The 19,712-nt window shown below is 35.9% G+C and overlaps 1 protein-coding gene across 7 annotated transcripts in view; it reads right to left on the reverse strand.

Moving 5' to 3' along the window:
- The window catches only part of ADAM12 (ADAM metallopeptidase domain 12), a 281,938-nt gene that overhangs the window by 98,086 nt on the left and 164,140 nt on the right, over nt 1–19,712 (reverse strand). For all 7 annotated transcript variants that reach the window (XR_005556825.1, XM_039344430.1, XM_039344344.1 and 4 more), the window contains exons 6-10: nt 12,976–13,159; nt 11,271–11,336; nt 10,443–10,514; nt 8,295–8,464; nt 7,945–8,029 (exon numbers count right to left, since the gene is read on the reverse strand). Coding sequence is in view for 6 of the 7 variants with exons in the window: in XM_039344430.1 (XP_039200364.1) it covers nt 7,945–8,029; nt 8,295–8,464; nt 10,443–10,514; nt 11,271–11,336; nt 12,976–13,159 (577 nt within the window). In the remaining variant the exon portion in view is untranslated. The remainder of the gene's footprint in view (nt 1–7,944; nt 8,030–8,294; nt 8,465–10,442; nt 10,515–11,270; nt 11,337–12,975; nt 13,160–19,712) is intronic.

The raw sequence follows: 19,712 nt of genomic DNA on the forward strand, positions 1-19,712 counted from the left end.
TTTTATATTTGCATTTGGAAAATATAATTTTTCTGCTTTGCCTGCATTGATCTAGAAGTTTGACCTGTTACTTTACAATATTTAAGTAAATGGGCAACGTGATATTTTCATGCATTTAGCCTGTAATTATATCTTATAAGCAATCTGTCCTCCCTCTCTCTCTCTCTCTCTCTCTCTCTCTCTCTCTCTCTCTCTCTCTCTCTCTCTCTCTCTCTCTCTCTCTCTCCCTCCCTCCCTCCCTCCCTTCTCCCCCCCTCTTGTTATTTGATACAGGATTATCCATAAACAAACATCATTCAAGCATGCATTCATTCATTTGTTCATCAGACTATAAAATATATGACAGATCCAAATGCCTGGAAAAGCAACCAAGTTTCATTTAAAAATAACCAGAAAATACCCTGTATGGTATTTATGTATGTTATGTACAAATGCAATAAGAAATACTATAAAAGTAATTACAACAGATTAATGAAAAATACTAAGTCTACCTTTAATACATTATCCTCTCAATTTTTTTCTGGATGACTCATCTGTTAAAATGGGTGCTTTTTCCAAAATCAATTTGTCTCAGAGAACATTTCAATATTAAAACATCAGCACTGAATCGTAAATACATTAGAGTGGTATGGAGAGAAAAAAAAGACAAGATAAAGTTGTGATGATGCCAAGAAGGAAGTATGTGGGGAGGAAAACTAGAATTCCCAAAATATGCATGCATTACCCTGTAATCAGCCTGAAGTGTTAATTAGACTTACATGAATGATGGGTATTTCAGAATACATTTAGGAATTGTAGCTTATTTTAGAATTGTATTATAGGCATTTCTGTAGCTGTTTCCAAAGGAAAAGTTCATTATCAATTTGCGAAGCATAACTTTTGGTTGTGAATATAAACTTGCCATCCGATATATAACTATTTATTTAATTTGTATACCACCAGCCTCAATTGACTCCCTGTGGTTTACATCATCATAACCTACAATGAAATACAATTAAATATCACAAACAATATAATAATGAAAAATTAGATCCACAAGCACTACAAAGACACCCTACAAAGAAACGCTACATCATTGGTATCAAACTTGCCATGTCACGAGTATCGTGACGTTTTTTGCTTTGCTGGAGCTGGGGTGGACGCGGCTTCTGCATGATGCAACCAGCCCGCGGGTCGGCAGTTTGACACTCCTGCCCTAAACCACTGTGGCATCCAGCTGAGGGAGCTAAAGACTGCAGCTGCTGACAGCACCCACTGTGGGTCCTCTGCTATTGCTATGAAGCTCCGCTAGTTTTGAAGAAAGCCATCAAAACCTGGCAGAAAAACCATGAGTGGCATGACAGAATAACATCTATAATGACTACAGCAATGGACTTTCAGTGCCCCCATTTGTGTGTCCATACTGGCACTTCAGAATCACCTCTACAAATGACCACAATGGCCCAAAATTTCTGTTGCTGAGTGAGACATTTATTAAGTGAATTTTGCCCATTTTATGACCTTTCTTCCCATAGCTGTTCAGTGAATCACTGTAGTTGTTAAGTTAGTAACATGGTTGTTAAGTGAATCTGGCTTTCCCATTGACTTAGCTTAACAGAAGGTTACAAAAATGATCACATGACTGTCATAAATCTGTGAAAACAACTTTTAGGAATAGTGGAGGTGGACATTCACTGACTTTTATCAAAAACAGCCTCCACTAAAGGATTATCTGTAAACACCATAGAAATGGAGGAACACTACCCACAACTTAACTATAAACTTATACTTGAAAAAATCCTTGAAGCTACTGAGCTAATGAATTCCAGATTGAAAGACAAAGGTGCCACCCTAAATTTACAAAATGAAGCCCAGATTTTAATTGATGAACCTACAATCCAAAAAGCAACAGAAGAGCACCAATTACAATCTACTAAGAACTTTGATAGTCAAACTTTGATTTCAACTAAAAGGTCTGCAATTAAAAAGCAACAGAAACTGAAGAATGGAGGATGCTGAAGATCAACAAGTACAGCATATTGAGAACCTAGACAACCAAACAACAATCACAACATTGGACATGACTTCTTACTTAAGCCAGATGAAACCGGAAGAAGAAGAAGACCAGACTGAACTGATGACAAATATACTAAACCAAACATGGAGATTTGAACTATTAGGCCAACAATCCAATGATTACAAAGGGGCCAGTTCCTTTGAAAAATTGATAATTGGATAACCTTAGAAAATAAAACATGTTTACATTTAGAGGGTTATGGCCTCCAGCAGGGCTGGCATGCTCACATATAGATGAGGCAAAGCAGAAATCACCAATATTTTTTAAGACATAAGGTTTGGCAAGAATTAATAAAAAGCTGAAATATAGTTAAACGTCAATATTACACAAAGATTTCGGCTTGGTTATTGCTATTGGAGGCAATCACATACCCCAATCTGTACAGGAAAGACAAAGCTATTATATATAAAGACTTCTTGACAGAAGAAGGTTATTTAAAACAAAAACAAGTGCTAAGACAACAAGGAATAGACATGGAGTGGTGGTCTTATCTCCAGATAGAAGCAAGATACATGAAGGATAAGCAAGAATGGGGAATTAACAGACAAGATACGGGGTTAGATAAAATACTGCTAGGCCCAGAGAAAAAACAAATAAAGAATATTTATAAACACCTGTTGGAATATAAGCTATATGAGGAGCAGGTTAAAGAAACAATGGTGACATGGGCAATAGATCTAGGATATAATATAAATATGGATCAATGGCAGCAAGCATGGGAGCGAAATAACAAAATCACAGTGGCGACATCATATAAAAAAACTTGTATAAGATGGTTTACAGATGGCATCTCCCTCCGGCCAGATTAGCCAAAATGTATAACGGATATTCATCTATGTGTTGGAAATATAAAAAAGAAAAGGGCATGTAGAGAAGCACAGGTGTACTGGCGTATGGTCTGGTAATGGGCAATAGAATGACTAGTCAAAACATTTAATACAAACCTGAGACATTACTATTAGGAATACTAGAGAAAAATGTAAATAAAGAGGACACATATTTAATTATCCATGTGGTTACAGCAGCAAGGATACTATTTGCTCAAAAGTAGAAAGCAATGGAAGTACCGAGTGGGGAAGCACTAATAAAGAAAATTATGTATTGCGCAGAATTAGATAGGATAACTAAAAGATTAAAAAATCAGGAAGAAACAGAATTTTATCAAATATGGAATAAATTTTATAGATGGAGGGGAAAAATGGAGGTAAAGAGATAAGTTGAGATAGCAGAAATGTACAGTTGTATATAGATATATTATATGTAATTAATGTACAATATGGACTAAAATGTCAGTCAAAGATGATTTACCATGTTCAATGTTTTTAATCCTTTTTTTTCTTTGTACTTAATAAAAAACTTATTAAAAAAAACTGGATGGTTTCCCTTGATTCAAATAACATGTGTGGGAATGAAGGGAGATCCACCTGAGGATTTAAAGGCACTGGTATGGAAGCCTGCTTTGCACAAAAAGAAAGCTAGAGTCAGATTTTAAAAAATGTGATTTTTTTGTTTTATAATGGAAGAGCTTAAAATCTTACTTAATGGGCTAAGGAGATTTTAAAAGATATTAATTGATTTAATATTTAGGACTTAGATTTACAATACTTTATTAGTAAGTGATGAGGTACTAGGATGAGAAATAGAATATATTTGTGAAATAAAGTAAGAATCTATTTAAGTAAACATTATGTGTATTTTAGATATGACAACTATTTTGTAATGAAATAAGGGAAATTTGGGTTACCCGAAATCTAAATACTATGGATATTAAGCTAAATTGGAACACTGTAATTGAAATTAGGTAAAAGTTTAAAACAGGATATGTATATGTATAAGTTAAAATATATTGATAAATGTTTTAACTGATCGAATTATAATTAGCAATGTATTAATTTGAATGAGATATAATAATCAAGGGAAATAGAGAGGGAATTTTTGATGATGCAATCTGAGATATGTACGAAAGATATTGTTATTGGACTATTGATTACCCAATCACTATGCTACTTCCTTAATATTTGGATTTTTGTAAAACTGGAAAATTAATAAAACTTGTTTTTTAAAAAATCTGAACCAATTGCCAACTGGTTTTAATCATTTACCTTGGGGATGCTGCAACGGTTGTGTGAAAAACGGTCACAAGTCACTTTTTTCAGTGCTGTTGCAATTTTAAACAGTCACTAAACAAACTGTTGTACAATGGTGGACTACAATACAACAGTGTTTCTCTTTCAACCCCAAAAGATTACTATCTATCAGTTAATCAATCAATCTTGGGTATAATTACTAGGTTGTAGTTTTGGATCTACTTTTTTCTCCTTTCTAAAGATAAGGAAACTTTTACTCTCTTGTGCTCACCTGGCAACCCACCAGACTGATACATGAATTTAACAATATGGTAGCACCATACCAGACCATCTTATTTGTCTCTTGAGAAACTTATATGCGGGTCAAGAAGCAACAGTGAGAACTAGACACGGAATCACTGATTGGTTCAAAATTGGAAAAGGAGTCCGGCAAGGCTGTATACTGTCGCCCTGCCTATTTAACTTATATGCAGAGCACATCATGAGAAAGGCAGGGCTAGATGAATCAAAAGTTGGAATTAAGATTGCCGGGAGAAATATCAACAACCTAAGATATGCAGATGATACCACTCTACTGGCAGAAAGTGAAGAGGAACTAAAGAGCCTCTTGATGCGGGTGAAGAAGGAGAGTGCAAAAGTAGGCTTGAAACTCAACATTAAGAAAACCAAAATCATGGCATCTGGCCCTCTCAATTCCTGGCAAATAGATTGGGAAGAAATGGAGGTAGTGACAGATTTTATTTTTCTGGGCTCCAAGATCACCTCAGATGGGGACTGCAGCCAAGAAATTAAAAGACGCTTGCTCCTGGGGAGGAAAGCTATGGCAAATCTAGACAGCATACTAAAAAGCAGAGACATCACCCTGCCAACAAAAGTGCGTATAGTCCAGGCCATGTTTTCCCAGTTGCAATGTATGGCTGTGAAAGTTGGACCATAAGAAAGGCTGAGCGCCAAAGAATTGAGGCCTTTGAACTATGGTGCTGGAGAAGACTCCTGCGAGTCCCTTGGACTGCAAGGCGTTCAAACCGGTCAGTCCTAGAAGAGATCAACCCTGACTGCTCTTTAGAAGGCCAGATCCTGAAGTTGAAACTCAAATACCTTGGCCACCTAATGAGAAGGAAGGACTCACTGGAAAAGGGCCTAATGCTGGGAAAGATTGAGGGCAATAGAAGAAGGGGACGATAGAGAATGAGATGGCTGGATGGAGTCACTGAAGCAGTAGGTGTGAACTTAAATGGACTCCAGAAGATGATAGAGGACAGGAAGACCTGGAGGAACATTGTCCATGGGGTCGCGATGGGTCGGACACGACTTCACAATTAACAATAACAACAACAAGCACCAGTTAGTTTCTTCACTATCTGAGGATAGTTTCTTCATTATTTTAAGATGCAGTTCACCTGATACTGGAAATTAAACTCTAAGTAAATAGTTATATTACTAAGTAAATAGTTATCCTCTGATCTTTATTCATCCAGCTCTTCACAATTGTATGATGAAGCACACACTTTACTGTTGGACAGAGTTGAAGAGGTGAATAGTCTTCTCTGTATTACCTATAAACATTTTACTGCCTTCATTTTTTAGCTGACTGTATGAAAAGAAACCCTTTCTTAGTGTGTTAATATCAACTTGTTCTATTGTTTCATAATTTTTTTTCTGAATTTCCTGTGAGTGTCCTTTTTATTTTCAGATTTTCACTAAGCCTTTTGTATAGTTTGATTTCTTCTTCTGTCTTCCTTTTTTTCTCATTGGATTTGTTTGTAATTGTTTTTTCCCCATTGATCTTAAGCTCCTTTTCCCATTAGCTTTACTAAGAATTTAACTTACAGACTTTAAAATTCAGTTTAAAAAAAATCTAAGCATGTGCTACACCCAGTTTTATTTTCCTTTAAAGTAAGGAACTGATTTTATAATCACTTTTTAATATCCTTACTTCTTTCCCATCTTAAGAAACCTTCCCCAGATATTTAAAATCAATTTAAGTGACTAACGATTGCTTCACTTGCATCAAACACAAAATCTGATGCTTGATATTGCTACTATGCCCTCTGAAATAGTGTAGTTATCTTTCTTCATTCAACATAACCAGTTCTGACATGTCTGTGAAAGTAAACATTATTTACTTGAAAGTAAGTCATTATTTAACAACATTTTTCAAACTGAGATCTCCTTACAAAGTCCATTTGTTATTCTTCCTTGTAAAAAATATCAATGTTAAAATATACAAATACTAATTGCTGTGATTTCACTATTGTTTCTAAACATGTTACAATCAGATTGCATCTGTTCTCACTTGTGAATTGCAGATGTTTTGGAGGGAGAAATAGCTGGGTTAGTTTAAAATCTGGGAGCTAGAGTTTTGTTCCAAACATTGAAAGCAATGAGTTTGTTTATGACATAAAAGAGAAATGGGAAAAGTGGGAAACACTCCTCAGGAGATATTGGGATATGTCTGAGTTTGGAAAAACAAAGAATTTTAACCATACAAGGAATTTATGCTGATGTGATGCTTTTTCTTTGGTTTTTTAAAAACATTTATTTTCCTGGGTTTTTTTTTTTTTTGCGAACTTTATTTGTGTCCTCACTTATTGTGGCATAATTTATTTCTGAGCTGAGGATTTACGGGCATTTATTGTTCAAAAAAGAGGAAGTTACTGGTATTGGTGCTATTGTCTCTCTTCAGCCAGTAAGTAATTTGCATTGTTTTATATTTAAATAAATTTACTTTATGCTCACAGGGAAACATCACAAATGTTTAATTTAAATGACACACTGTTGGTAATCTTAAAAAGAAGGAATGAAGACAGAGGTTGCCTTTATCCAGTTAGAAGGAAAGTCATCCCTTTCAGGCAGGGCAAGTCTTCAAGAGAGTATTTTACATCAATAAAGACTTAAATAAAACTCTTCCTTGATGCCGCTTCATGATTTCCAAATCTTCTATATTTAATAGGGAATCTTCGGAAATAAGAGTTCACTGAAGAATCAACTTCACATCAACAGTTAGAGGCTTAACTGAGCAATTTCAACATTGTCTGTTCCTGTGGAGATCTATTAAATTACACTTAGAGTAATCCTTCAATCTTTCTTTAGTATTCTTTGTGGACTTGTACTTTAAACCATGCATTTTATTTTTAATTTATGCCCGAAAGCCAAAATATTATGCAATTACAGTTATTTTTATTGGCAATCAAAATCCTCAGGTAAAGAACAGCTGATATCTTAAGGTTAATTCTTTGAAATCCATGTTTACACTGTATTTAATAGAACCAAAGTCTATCATTTTCATTCATATATATATATATTGGAAAGGTTACCAAAACAATATTAAAATATATTCTACCTTTTAGACTATTAAAATATATATTCTACCAAAAATACAGTTGATATGAAAGCTTTTTCAAAGTTAAAACAGCATATTGTACTTTGTCACTTGTCAGTATAATAAAAGCTTATTACTGGGAATTGGAAAAAATAAGCAATTATCTAAAAAGGCTTCTATTACATCTCTCTGGACAGCAGCAAATTCAGCATATCTCATAAATATTTTGGAAAGATTTTCATATTAAATACAGATAGCACATTTTCAGTTTATGTTGCTGTTTTGGTAAACCAATTTAGGAGAAAGTAAAACTAAAACGCCAAAATGGAAGCATCCATTCAATCATTTGCAAATTCAAATAGTTGCAAAAAAAAAAAAAAAAAAAGATAGAGAAAACAGAACAGGAGCTTGTTATTTTGTTCCTGCTTGTTTCATTCCAGCTATAATATAGGATCAATCTTGGTACCTATAGTACTTACCATAACAATGCCTCCAGATTGCTCTCTAGTGCACATGCTCATTATAGGTGCCATGCCAATGGTGGTACCTTGGAAATAGATTCCACTAATGGAAGACAAGAAACTATGTTAAAAATAATGAATACAGGGAATAGAGTTATATAGGGACATAATTTTGGATTTTACTAACATACCCATGATATGAATGTAGTGTTTTCTAGAGGAATGACAATAGTACCATATATTATTGGATTCAATTAATATGTAGCCTATGTATTGCCCTTCTATTCACCAACTTTCTTTTTGTCATGTCTCTAGCAACATAATGCATCTAAAATTCTAAGTTCCAGTTTTGGTGTTTGTAGGCTTACCTGACTAGTTGTGCATTATCATGTGGTTTACGAGGTAGTAGTTTCATCTTTCGCCAATCCAGAAACTCATGAAGAGTGGTGAAGGGATCTTGAGTTACTGTACATTTATCCACATCATTCCAGACTTCTAATCCAACCAAAACTATTCTAATATTTAATGGCCTGTAGAACTAATGAGAAAACCAGATAAAAATTCTGGATTATATTTGCACAACTTCTAAAGTTAATAAAAGAGACAAATTGTAGATACTATAAATAGTAGACATGTTATATAATTCATTGGACAACTTCTTTCTCAGTTTCTCCTCTCAGTCAGTAAAGATGATGCCTTCTAAAATATTTGATGGCATACAAAAATGTACTATGTGTCTAACATTCAGTGTATGTGTCTAATTACATAGATGATGGTTAGATCATAAGGGACAACAATCGATTCACAGCATTTTAAAATAGCACATATACAAGGAAAATTATATCAAGTATACATAAATTATTACTGCTATTACCATTGAGTTGGGTGAAGTATGCTTCTAAATGACAGTTGCAGGGAAAGAGTGGTAGAAATAATAGAAGAATCTACATCTCCTTCTTGGAGTACCCAGAGGCAGTGTGGAGGGAGGGGAATGTTGGATTAAGATAGGCCATGATCTGGTCCTGCAAGGCTATTCTCATGCTTTTGTATTGTTATATAATACAGATTGTCTATATATAGTAATAATAATAGTAGTAGTAGTAGTAGTAGTAGTAGTAGTAGTAGTAGTAGTAGTAGTAAAGTTGGAAGGGACCTTGGAGGTCATCTAGTCCAACCCTTTGCTTAGGCAGGAAACCCTATACCCTTTTGGACAAATGGCTATCCAGTCTCTTTTTAAAAACTTCCAGTGTTGGAGCATTCACCGCTTCTGAGGCTGGTTGTTCCACTGATTAATTGTTCTAACTGTCAGGAAGTTTCTCCTTAGTTCTAGGTTGCTTCTCTCCTTGCTTCTTGTCCTGCCTTCAGACGCCTTGGAAAATAGCTTGACTCCCTCTTCTTTGTGGCAGCCCCTGAGATATTGGAACACTGCTATCATGCCCCTCCTCATCCTTCTCTTCATTAAACTAGACATACCCAATTCCAGCAGCCATTCCTTATATGCTTTAGCCTCCAGTCCCCTAATCATCTTTGTTGCTCTTCTCTGTACTCTTTGGAGAGTCTCAACATCTTTTTTACATTGCAGTGACCAAAACTGGATGCAGTATTCCAAGTGTGGCCTTACCAAGGCATTGTAAAGTGGTATTAACACTTCACGTGATCTTGATTCTATCCCTCTGTTAATGCAGCTTAGTGCTGTGTTGACCTTTTTGGCAGCTGCAGCACACTGCTGGCTCATATTTAAGTGATTGTCCACTAGGACTCCGAGGTCCCTCTCACAGTTACTACTGTTGAGCAAGGTACCCCCTATACTATACCTGTGCATTTGAGTTTTCTTGCCTAAATGTAGAACCTTGCTTTTTTCACCATTGAATTTCATTTTGTTCGACAGTGGCCAGTGTTCAAGTCTGTCCAGATCCTTCTGTATATAATATAATATAATCTGACTATAAATGTCAGTCATCCAGGTTATGGTTGTCCCAGAGGTGCTTTTTCAAGAGGCAACTGGACCTTCTTATTTTTCTATGAAGATGTTTTCTTTGAAGATGCTTTGACTGGATGGTGAGGGATGGAAGGATTGCTATTCCTTGCAGACAGATGGTCATTTGCATTCTTTTAGAAAGTCATTGAGGCCACTTGAAGGTTTATCTGTGTCCTCAGAGTCACCTGAGTAGTGCAAATGGGTGTGGCACCTTCTTGGAACTGCTGAAAGGACTGTGTTGTGGAGCTGTGCTTTCTGCGGGATGTTTTCTGCCCTGTGTCCCTTCACTGTTGAATATAGGTAAAGGCTGCTGGGGATAAGTCTGTATTGTCTGAATATAGCATGGCCATGAAATAGATTATATAGTATAGGTTAATTTGGATGAGAAGTGAAACGTCTTCAAGAAAAATAAGAAAGTCCAGTTGCTCTTGAAAAAGCACCTTTGGAACGACCTGATTGTAAGATTAGACTTGACTGGTTAGTCAAGCAGACTGCCCTATAGCAAAGGAAATTGTTATAGTACCAATGAAAAACTTACCTTATCAGCATAGTTTGCAATTTCTATTAGCCTCAGTTTCATTTTTTCCACATCCTTGCCTTGTCTCTGAAACTAGAAATGATTTTTAATCATTTAAATTATCAACAAATATATTTAGTACTCGAGAAATCTAACTTGCCTTCTTTGGAAAAGCAGTAACACCAATGTCTAGATTTTACATTGAAAAAAGGCCAGAGGCATCTTTCTACTGCTTATAGTATAATTCTTATATAATTGAAAGAAGCACAGATTGCATGAAAGAATATAGTTTTTCAAATTTAAAGAAAATGTTGCTTTTAATTTTGTTTCTCACACAATTGTTTCATTGGGACACTTCATGCGGTACAAAAGGAAAGTTTTCATTTAGTTATTTACCATGGATGGATAGAGAGAAAATATTATTATTTAACTAATCAGTAATTTTTAAATGTGGAAAAATGCAAATGGCAATATAGTGCAAATTTTTAAAAAATGTTTTTGATTGCACTTCACAGCTTCCATTAATTTTTACAAAGCGTAAAAATCCATCCATTATGAATTTCTTTAGCAAAACTTCAGTAATTTATGCAACCTTGAATATAACTTGTAGTTGGTAAACTACATCTAAAGAAACCAATATTATAAAGATTTTCTTATTTGTAGAAGAAATTTCTATTCCCTCTGATTCAAAGTTAGGCAATGTAGCAAAGATTTAAATGTCCAAATGGGACAGATAATTAGTTTTATCATTGTGTGGAAAATTCAGAATAGGGTACTATTATTCCATCAATTTATAAATACGTGTATGTCTTTATATCCATAATATTTTTAATTTTAGGTTTTGCTCACCTCACGATTATCAGCCACAATTACGAGCTCCACATACTTGGTGGACTTCAGAGTTTCTCTTTTGTGCTATCAAAACAAGCATGAAATAAGAGCTGTTATATTTTAAGAAGATCTACATTTCTACGTATATCTTTCTACCCCAGTGCTATAATACTAAGCAACTTAAATATTATGAATAATCTACAGATAAAAAAATTGACCAATCATTTTATTCAGGTACTAGGAAAATCAAAATTACCTTAGCCTCAATAAGCAACAAGTTATTTCAAATATCATATTCTGAATATATTACTCATTATACCTCAGCATTGTACAAGATATAATATTTTTCAAAATTAAGGTGTCACCTATACGACATTTATAATATAAAATCTGAAATAATAGCCATATCAGCCATATCATATGTTAAACATGGAACATCTCCATGAATTCTAACAATTCACTCTTATACCTTAATTTATAAGCAAATAGCACCTAATAATAATAATAATAATAATAATAATAATAATAATAATAATAATAATAATAGTAAAGTTGGAAGGGACCTTGGAGGTCATCTAGTCCAACCCCCTGCTCGTGCAGGAAACCCTACACCATTTCGGACAAATGTCTGTCCAGTCTCTTCTTAAAAACTTCCAGTGTTGGAGCATTTACTGCTTCTGGAGGCAAGCTGTTCCACTGATTAATTGTTCTCACTGTCAGGAAGTTTCTCCTTAGTTCTAGGTTGCTTCTCTCCTTGATTAGTTTCCACCCGTTGCTTCTTGTCCTGCCTACCTGATTTACAAAGCAGTGTCGTTGCTTATTCACGTTGTATTCAGACATATTTTCATGAATAAAAGCTTTATTATAGGTACAAGCCTTAAACAACCCCCAAAATGGGAAATATATATTCATATAAATTCATATAAAATGATTTCAAGATATATGCACATACAGTAGTTACAATGGGTCAGTATTATATATTCCAATTACATAGTTAGGCATGACTCATTTTCCAGCAATTAAAAAAAAACTTTCAACAGTATGTATTACATATCACTTAAAGCTTTTATTGTATCAAATTAAATAGTTTTTAGTATTCCTATAGCAATTCCTACAAATAACTACAGCAGTCCAATTTTGCTTTCTTGTTCTAAAGCTATGCTTTCCAAATCACCTCAATCTGATATACTAAACTTGGAACCTTTAGCAAGTATTTAAGAAGAGAAACTACTTTGCTAAAAGACACCAATCCCTTCATCATTATTAATCGCTTACAAAAAGAACTTATTCTCAAAGGCACCACTCCAAAATATACAGCAGGTAAACTTTTATTTTTGTAAATTATGGATCTGATCCTCTATTATTATGATGTTGGTAAATTTTCTGAGTGTGGATAATCTAAATGTGGAGACCTTGGTGCTCTCTGAGTTTGGTTGTTTGCAAACATTTCGCTACTAAACTACATAATACTATCTGTCCTGGTGAGTGTGGGATTTGCGCCCTCTTTATATACAATAGCTTGCCCTGAATTGTTGGTGGGAGGGGGGTGTTTTTCTCCTTGGGAGTTCAACAAATGAACAGACAAACAAACACATATACTTTTATCAGCTGGCACCTCAATTTTCAGACATAACAGCACATTTGTTTAAATATATACTATAAAAACACGAGAAAACTAAATTAAATCATCTAAAACAGAAAATTAAATTAAACTGTCACTTACTCTGCTAGTAAATGTCTGAATAAGCTGTGCAGTATCCCCCAAAGTGATACCAGTAAGATTGAGATGATGGCCACATGTACCCAGGATTAGGTTTGGGTGTTTTGGTCTATAGATTATATGTTCATTCATAGCACCTTCCAGTGGCTCCAAAATGTAGGTTCTATCTTCAAAAAAAATAATACCCCTGTGATATGAAAAAAAAACAAATGAAAAAATTCTTTATTGTATTTAGTTTATATTTATTTGCAACCTGAAAATGTATCAAGAAAATTCTGTAAATTTGTAATGTTGGTATACAATTCATTACTATTATTTCTTGGTATTTCAATACTAGATATTAGCACTAAATTATATTTATGCTTTATAGTAATGTAGTATCATCATTCCAGATTTTCAGTCATCTAAATGTAAATAATATTTTCTTTAGTCTTCATCCTGTGACCACTCAGCTCAAGAATATTACAAAACAAGAATTGTTGGATGCAGAAACAGGAATTTGGTTCAGTTTTCTAAATCAAAATAATTTAGGGTAAGAAGAAGATAGAGAAGAAAGATGTGCAGAATTTATCACCAGCTGTTTGCAAATGTTCTAAGATCCCCAACCTTTCTGGCTTTGCGGACCAGGGGTGGGGGGAAGAGGGAATGGTTCTGCATGAGCAGTGGGCGAGCACAAGCACGTGTGACTGGTGAGTGAGTGCATGTGAGCATACTGCTTCGTTTGCACAAGCAGCAGGCACACGGGCCCACAGCTCGCACAAATAGAACTGGATGCATGCATGCTCACCGAACCTCTTCAGCAGCCTGGTTCCGAATGGGTCATGGCCTGGTATGGGCTGCAGCCCAGAGGTGGGGGACCCCTGTTCTAAGATGTGCCTGCCTTAATATTCAATCCGTGTTAATTGTGGTGTATTTCTACCACATGCTTTTTTGTTTGTTTGTTGTTGTTGTATTTGTGGTAATATACTCACAGTGCCTTGGAAACTAACATACATAAATCAAAGGAGTACACTTTTTTAGCCATAATGCCAAACTCTACTGGTAATACATTACTAGGATTAGACCTATGTTTTTCAAACTTGGCACTTTAAGATGTATGGACTTCAAATACACACATTGTAAAATTGTCAGGTTAAAAGACAGTGGGTTATTTTGTAAGAATGTACCACGGCAGCCATGAAATTAAGCAGAAAGGAAAGTAGTCCTAAGAAGTGCTAGAAGGCTCTTGCTCACATGTCCTTAAATCAGGGGTGTCAAGCTGCCGGCCCGCGGGCCGGATGCATCATGCTGAAACTGTGCCCAACCCATTGCTGGCAATGGAAAAGTCGCGATACAATGTGACACGTCATGTGACATTGTGAGTTTGACACCTCTGCCTTAAATTCACCCTGTTTCAGCATATTGGAAATATTGTGTCCATCTGCTAACTGAGTCATAGCTGTATCAGATGGTTGCAATCTGAACTTATGACCTTTGGAGAAATCAAATAATGGAATGCTATGGTACATTATGATAGTATAAAAGAAAGCAAGAGAGATACAGTTCAGGTCCTCCATTTGTTGTGATTGTATTATATCAAAATGATTAGAAAGGGTGAAATTTACAAATTTCACCTTGACTATTGTATTTGAAATTGAAAATAAGACGCCTTGAACCACTTGCTTTCCTAGGTTTTTTTCTCACCAACACTTTTATAACTCTGATTTCTTCTCCAAAATTATTTTGGATACTTTATTCAGTTTTGTATGCACTCACTTTCACTTGTGGCCTTCTATGTACTTCTGGAATAGACTACTGTGTTCTCTAAAGCAGGAGTCCTCAACCTGAGGGCCATGTAAATGAGCAAAGCCCTATCTGCATATGAAGGCAGAGCAGAAAACCACACACCCCTCCCGTCTGCAGAAAAACCTCTCTCCACATATTCAGTCCTTGGCACTCAAAAGGCGGGGGCCACTGCTCTAAAGCACCACTGCCCAAATTAACCTAACTATATAATCTAGTTCATGGCCGTGCTAGATTTGAGAACAATCCTGTATTAGTAAAGCAGCTTAACAACATATATTTTGGCTTTCTTGTATTCTTTAACCAATCTATTTACTCTTAAAAGTAATATCACCAATACTAAACTATCATCTATGGATGGCCCATTATTCCAATAAATCATGTTTTACTATACATGGATAACATATATTGTGTGTTATTGAAAAGTGAAATCATTAATAAAATATTTCAATATGTTTAATATAATGGAAGAATCATTACATTTTAGATACATATTTTAGAATTATAATAATTATAATATTAGATAATCTAAAGTTATGCGATATGTGCAGCATTAGAAGACTCCAAAGTATGATTAATAAATCTGATTTTATTGGATTTGATTTGATTTCTTCCTATTTGCAAACATGCAAAGAACTAAATGGGAAGAATTATCTATGCATGAACCACACTTGAAGTACAAATTTTAAAAATAAAAGCAAGAAGACTTACTTTTTTTTACTTAGTTCATTTAGAGTGTACATGCAATGGAATGTTCTCTTAATAAATGAACACAAGGCCTCATTAAGTGTTCATTTCAAATTTATGTTAGATCAGGGTGAGGCACTGGGCAATTTCATGCATTCTTTGACCTATTTTCAGTGCTTTGAAAACTTTTTACTACCTTTTCTGCAGATGTTTCTTGAAGAAGAAAAAAACAATGTCAGCAAAGAGAAAATTACCCAGGAATCAGAACATCTCAAGGGCCATGCCCTCACCTTGCAAAAACCATCTTCATGATCATGTTAACTCTTGCTAGGTGAAATAATGTGCTTTGTCTTGCTTGGTGTCCCAGGTTAATATTTTTTCTCTCCTTATTAAATGCATGGATTGCCCTGAAATTAAGGTTGTGAACTTTCTACTAATGGATCAATCTGTGGAGATTTATATGAAATTTACCAAATTCTATTCAGTTGCAATTACCATTGGAACAAACAAGTTTGAAGTAGATTTCAGTTTAGCCTGGCCACTTACGCCTTGTATAGATCACTAGCATTTAATGTTTTACCCTTATATTAATTTTTCTACTTGTTTTGTGGACTTATACTATAACATTAAGAGGCAGTCAGGTGTAATGGTTAAGGCATCAGTCTAGAAACTCAGGACACTGTGAGTGTTCTAGTCCCACCTTAGGCACAAAGCCATCTAGGTGACTTTGGACTAGTCACTTACTTTCCACCCTAAGAAGAAGGCAATGGCAAACCACTTCTGGCCTTGCCAAGAAAACTGTAGGGATTTGTCCAGGAAGTCTTTGAGAATCAGACACAGTTGAACAGAAGAAAAGAATCCTATACAGGTAGTCCTTGACTTACGATCATAACTGAGCCCAAATTTTCCATTGTTAAGCAAGATAGTTGTTAAATGAGTTTTGCCTCATTTTATAACCTTTCTTGCCTCAGTTGTTAAGTGAATCACGACAGTTGTTAAGTTAGCTTCCCCATTGACTTTGCTTGTCAGAATATCAGAAAAGGTGATTACCTGGCCCTGGAACACTACAACTGTCATAAATATATGCTAGTTGCCAAGCGTACAAATCTTGATCATGTGATCAAGGGATGCTGCAATGGTCATAAATGTGAAAAATGGTCATAAGTCACTTTTTTAATGCTGTTGTAACTTTGAACAGTCACTAAAAATGATTGTAAGTCGAGGACTACCTGTAATATTGTTTTTATTTTAGTTTTTGACCATGAATGAATGAATGGAATATCAAAAAGAAAACGACAGTCTACATATAGTTCTGGATCTCTCCATACCTTTACTGTTCCTGTCTCCTGCCATGCAGTCGAAACAAATTATTTAAGAGTTAGTGGTACTGTTAATTTACAAATGCTTGCATTGAGTTATACTTGCATTATAATATAATTTGGAACTCAGTGGCAAACCTTGGATCAATTATGATTTCTCAATCTAATTGTTATTCTTGGAAGAACCCTGAGATACCTGTGAGAGTGTCCATACACATATACTGCATTAACCATGAGAAAGGTAGAATAAAATGTACATAAATAATAAATATGAGAATTATCTTCTGTCCTCCTAGCCTAGTACGCTGATTGATAGCAGTATTACAATATTTGAGGGGCTGCCACAAAGAAGAGGAGAGTCAATCTATTTTTCAAAGCACCAGAAGCAAGACAAGAAACAATGGATGGAAACTAATCAAGGAGAGAAGCAACCTGGAATTAAGGAGAAACTTCCTAACAGTGAGGACAATTAACCAGTGGAATGGCTTGCCTTCAGAAGCTGTGGGTGCTGCATCATTGGAAGTTTTTAAGAAGAAACTGGATAGGCACTTGTCTGAAATGGTATAGGGCAGTGATGGCGAACCTTTTAGAGACCGAGTGCCCAAACTGCAACCCAAAACCCATTTATTTATTGCCAGGTGCCAGGTGGGCATGGCCCACTGATGGGCATGGCTGTGGTGGTCATGGCAGATTGGGTGGGTGTGGCCAAGGTGGGCGTGATCACCTCAATGTTGCTTGTGGGGAGGGATGCCTGTGGGGGGCGGACAAGGTTGGGGGAGATCCAGGGGGTCTCTGCAGGTGGGGTCGTGGGCAGGAGGCTCGTCCTGAGGGGAGAGGCAAGGCATGGTGAGGCAGGGCTGGGGTGCCATTGTCACAGATCAAGGTGAGGCAGGGGCCAGGGCGGTGGCTGCCTGACACCATCGGCCCCTGCACACAGAGGCCAGAGAGCGCATGGGTGCTGGGATGCATCCAGCCACGTGGTGGCGAGTTAGCGGGCGGCTGGTTGAAGAGGGATGGTTGCCATCTCCGGGGCATGGCGTGCGTACCCACAGAAAGGGCTCTGAGTGCCGCCTCTGGCACGTGTGCCATAGGTTCGCCACCACTGGTATAGGATCTCTTGCTTGAGCAGGGGGTTGGACTAGAAGACCTCCAAAGTCCCTTCCAAATCTGTTGTTCTGTTATTCTGTTAATATGTGTAGCCTTGTCTAGGTCACTCCAACCACTCTCGAACTACTTCAGAGAATTTGCCCTGCTGTTTTTTTTTCCCCCAAGACAGTGATAGGAAAAATGCCCTGTCTGTGTCCTTCCTGCCAATTTACATTTTAATATACTGTATCTAGAGGTAATCCTCGACTTGTGACTGTAATGGAGTCTGTCCATCATGGCTTTAAATTGTGATTGTTGTAAATTGGGTTACCCATGTCGTCAACTGGATTTCATGACCGCCTTTTTTTTTGGTGGTTGTTAGGTGAACACCATGGTTATTAAGTGAACCAAAGGACTGATTTTGCCAAAAATAGAAACTACAATGCTGATTATGCAGTCATGTGATCAGGGGGTGTAGTCGTTGAAAATTTGAATCTGGATCGTAAGTACCCTCCTCAAATGGTGGCTGAGTGACCAGTTGTAAGTCAAGGACTACCTGTATCTCATTCTAGTTTAATTTTCTTTTATTTTGCAAGAATCAAGGAGGAAGATACTTCCACAGATAACTTTAAATAATTCTTGAATCTGAAATTATGGGAAGCAAACAGATAAACAACACTAGGAAGTGCACCACAATATGTGCAGACAAACAGCCTCGCATTAACTGATTATAATAATTGAGAGTTTATTATCATTGAAAGACAACATACGTGGAAATAAGGCTGCTAACTGCTACCTGTGCCAAACAAATCTAAATTTTTGATATCAACATTGAGAAAAATCCACAAAAAACCCACAAAAAAACAGCAAAGCCCCCAATGAAAAAAAGTTAGCATATAGAAAGGCCTGCAATAAGCCAGCTTCTCTGAGGCCAAGTTTATCAAGCTGATTTGGAAAAAATAACTTGACTATCTTACAAAGAAGGCTGTAAGAGTCCATAATATCTTGAATGTTAATTAATAAAAAATCAATTAAATCTAAAACCCAGTATCTCACATTCATATGATGCTGCCTCAGGTTTTCATGGGCAGTCAACTAGTTTTGTTTTGTACAATATTATAAAAGATACTTGTATAAATAACAACCAAGCTTACAGCAGAGATTTTAGCAGTAATTAAAAAAGGTATAGAAACTAATCCTTTCCCGAGCATCTCCAAGGTAAACAAACGTTTGAATTATATGGAACAGTTTTATAAGATAGATGGGAGGAAGTAGCTCCAATAAATCATTCTAAAGTTGTCTCTGTGAAAGGTGAAGCAGAATTATTTCTAGATTAGATATCTTGAATAATTTGCTATCAGTATTTCTACCACAATAATCTCACTTAAATGGAAGGTACCTTCAGCCAATTCCTATTTAAGGATGTTCCAGTCCCACCATATCCTACTGAAACGTTTGATAAAATAGCAAAATTTATTATGTTAGCCCCTAGGCTAACTAGTATAAAGACTACAATGATATAGTCCCAGGAAGGTACAGAAAAACAAGTTCAAGGTAATGAAGGCAAAGAAAGCTTAATAAAAGTAGATTGGGAAAAATAATGACACTAAATGGTACTCTGGACCATGACTATTTTAAGCTCCAGCAAGACATGACAGCAACCAACATGGGAATATTCCATAACAGGAAATAGTTGCAGATCAGAATGAGAAGACCTTTTCATTTTTCATTGTTGAAGTTTATCTAATAATCCAAACCCTCCGACACCAAAGGAAAATCATAATTAATTAAGTTATGGTTACTATGTATGATTTAACAGAAATATCTTCAGCACAACTGAAGGTCTTCTGTGGAAATTCTGTAATT

This window comes from Crotalus tigris, unplaced genomic scaffold (assembly GCF_016545835.1).
Source record: "Crotalus tigris isolate CLP2741 ecotype Arizona unplaced genomic scaffold, ASM1654583v1 scf7180000017536.10889498, whole genome shotgun sequence".
NCBI classification, from domain to species: domain Eukaryota; kingdom Metazoa; phylum Chordata; class Lepidosauria; order Squamata; family Viperidae; genus Crotalus; species Crotalus tigris.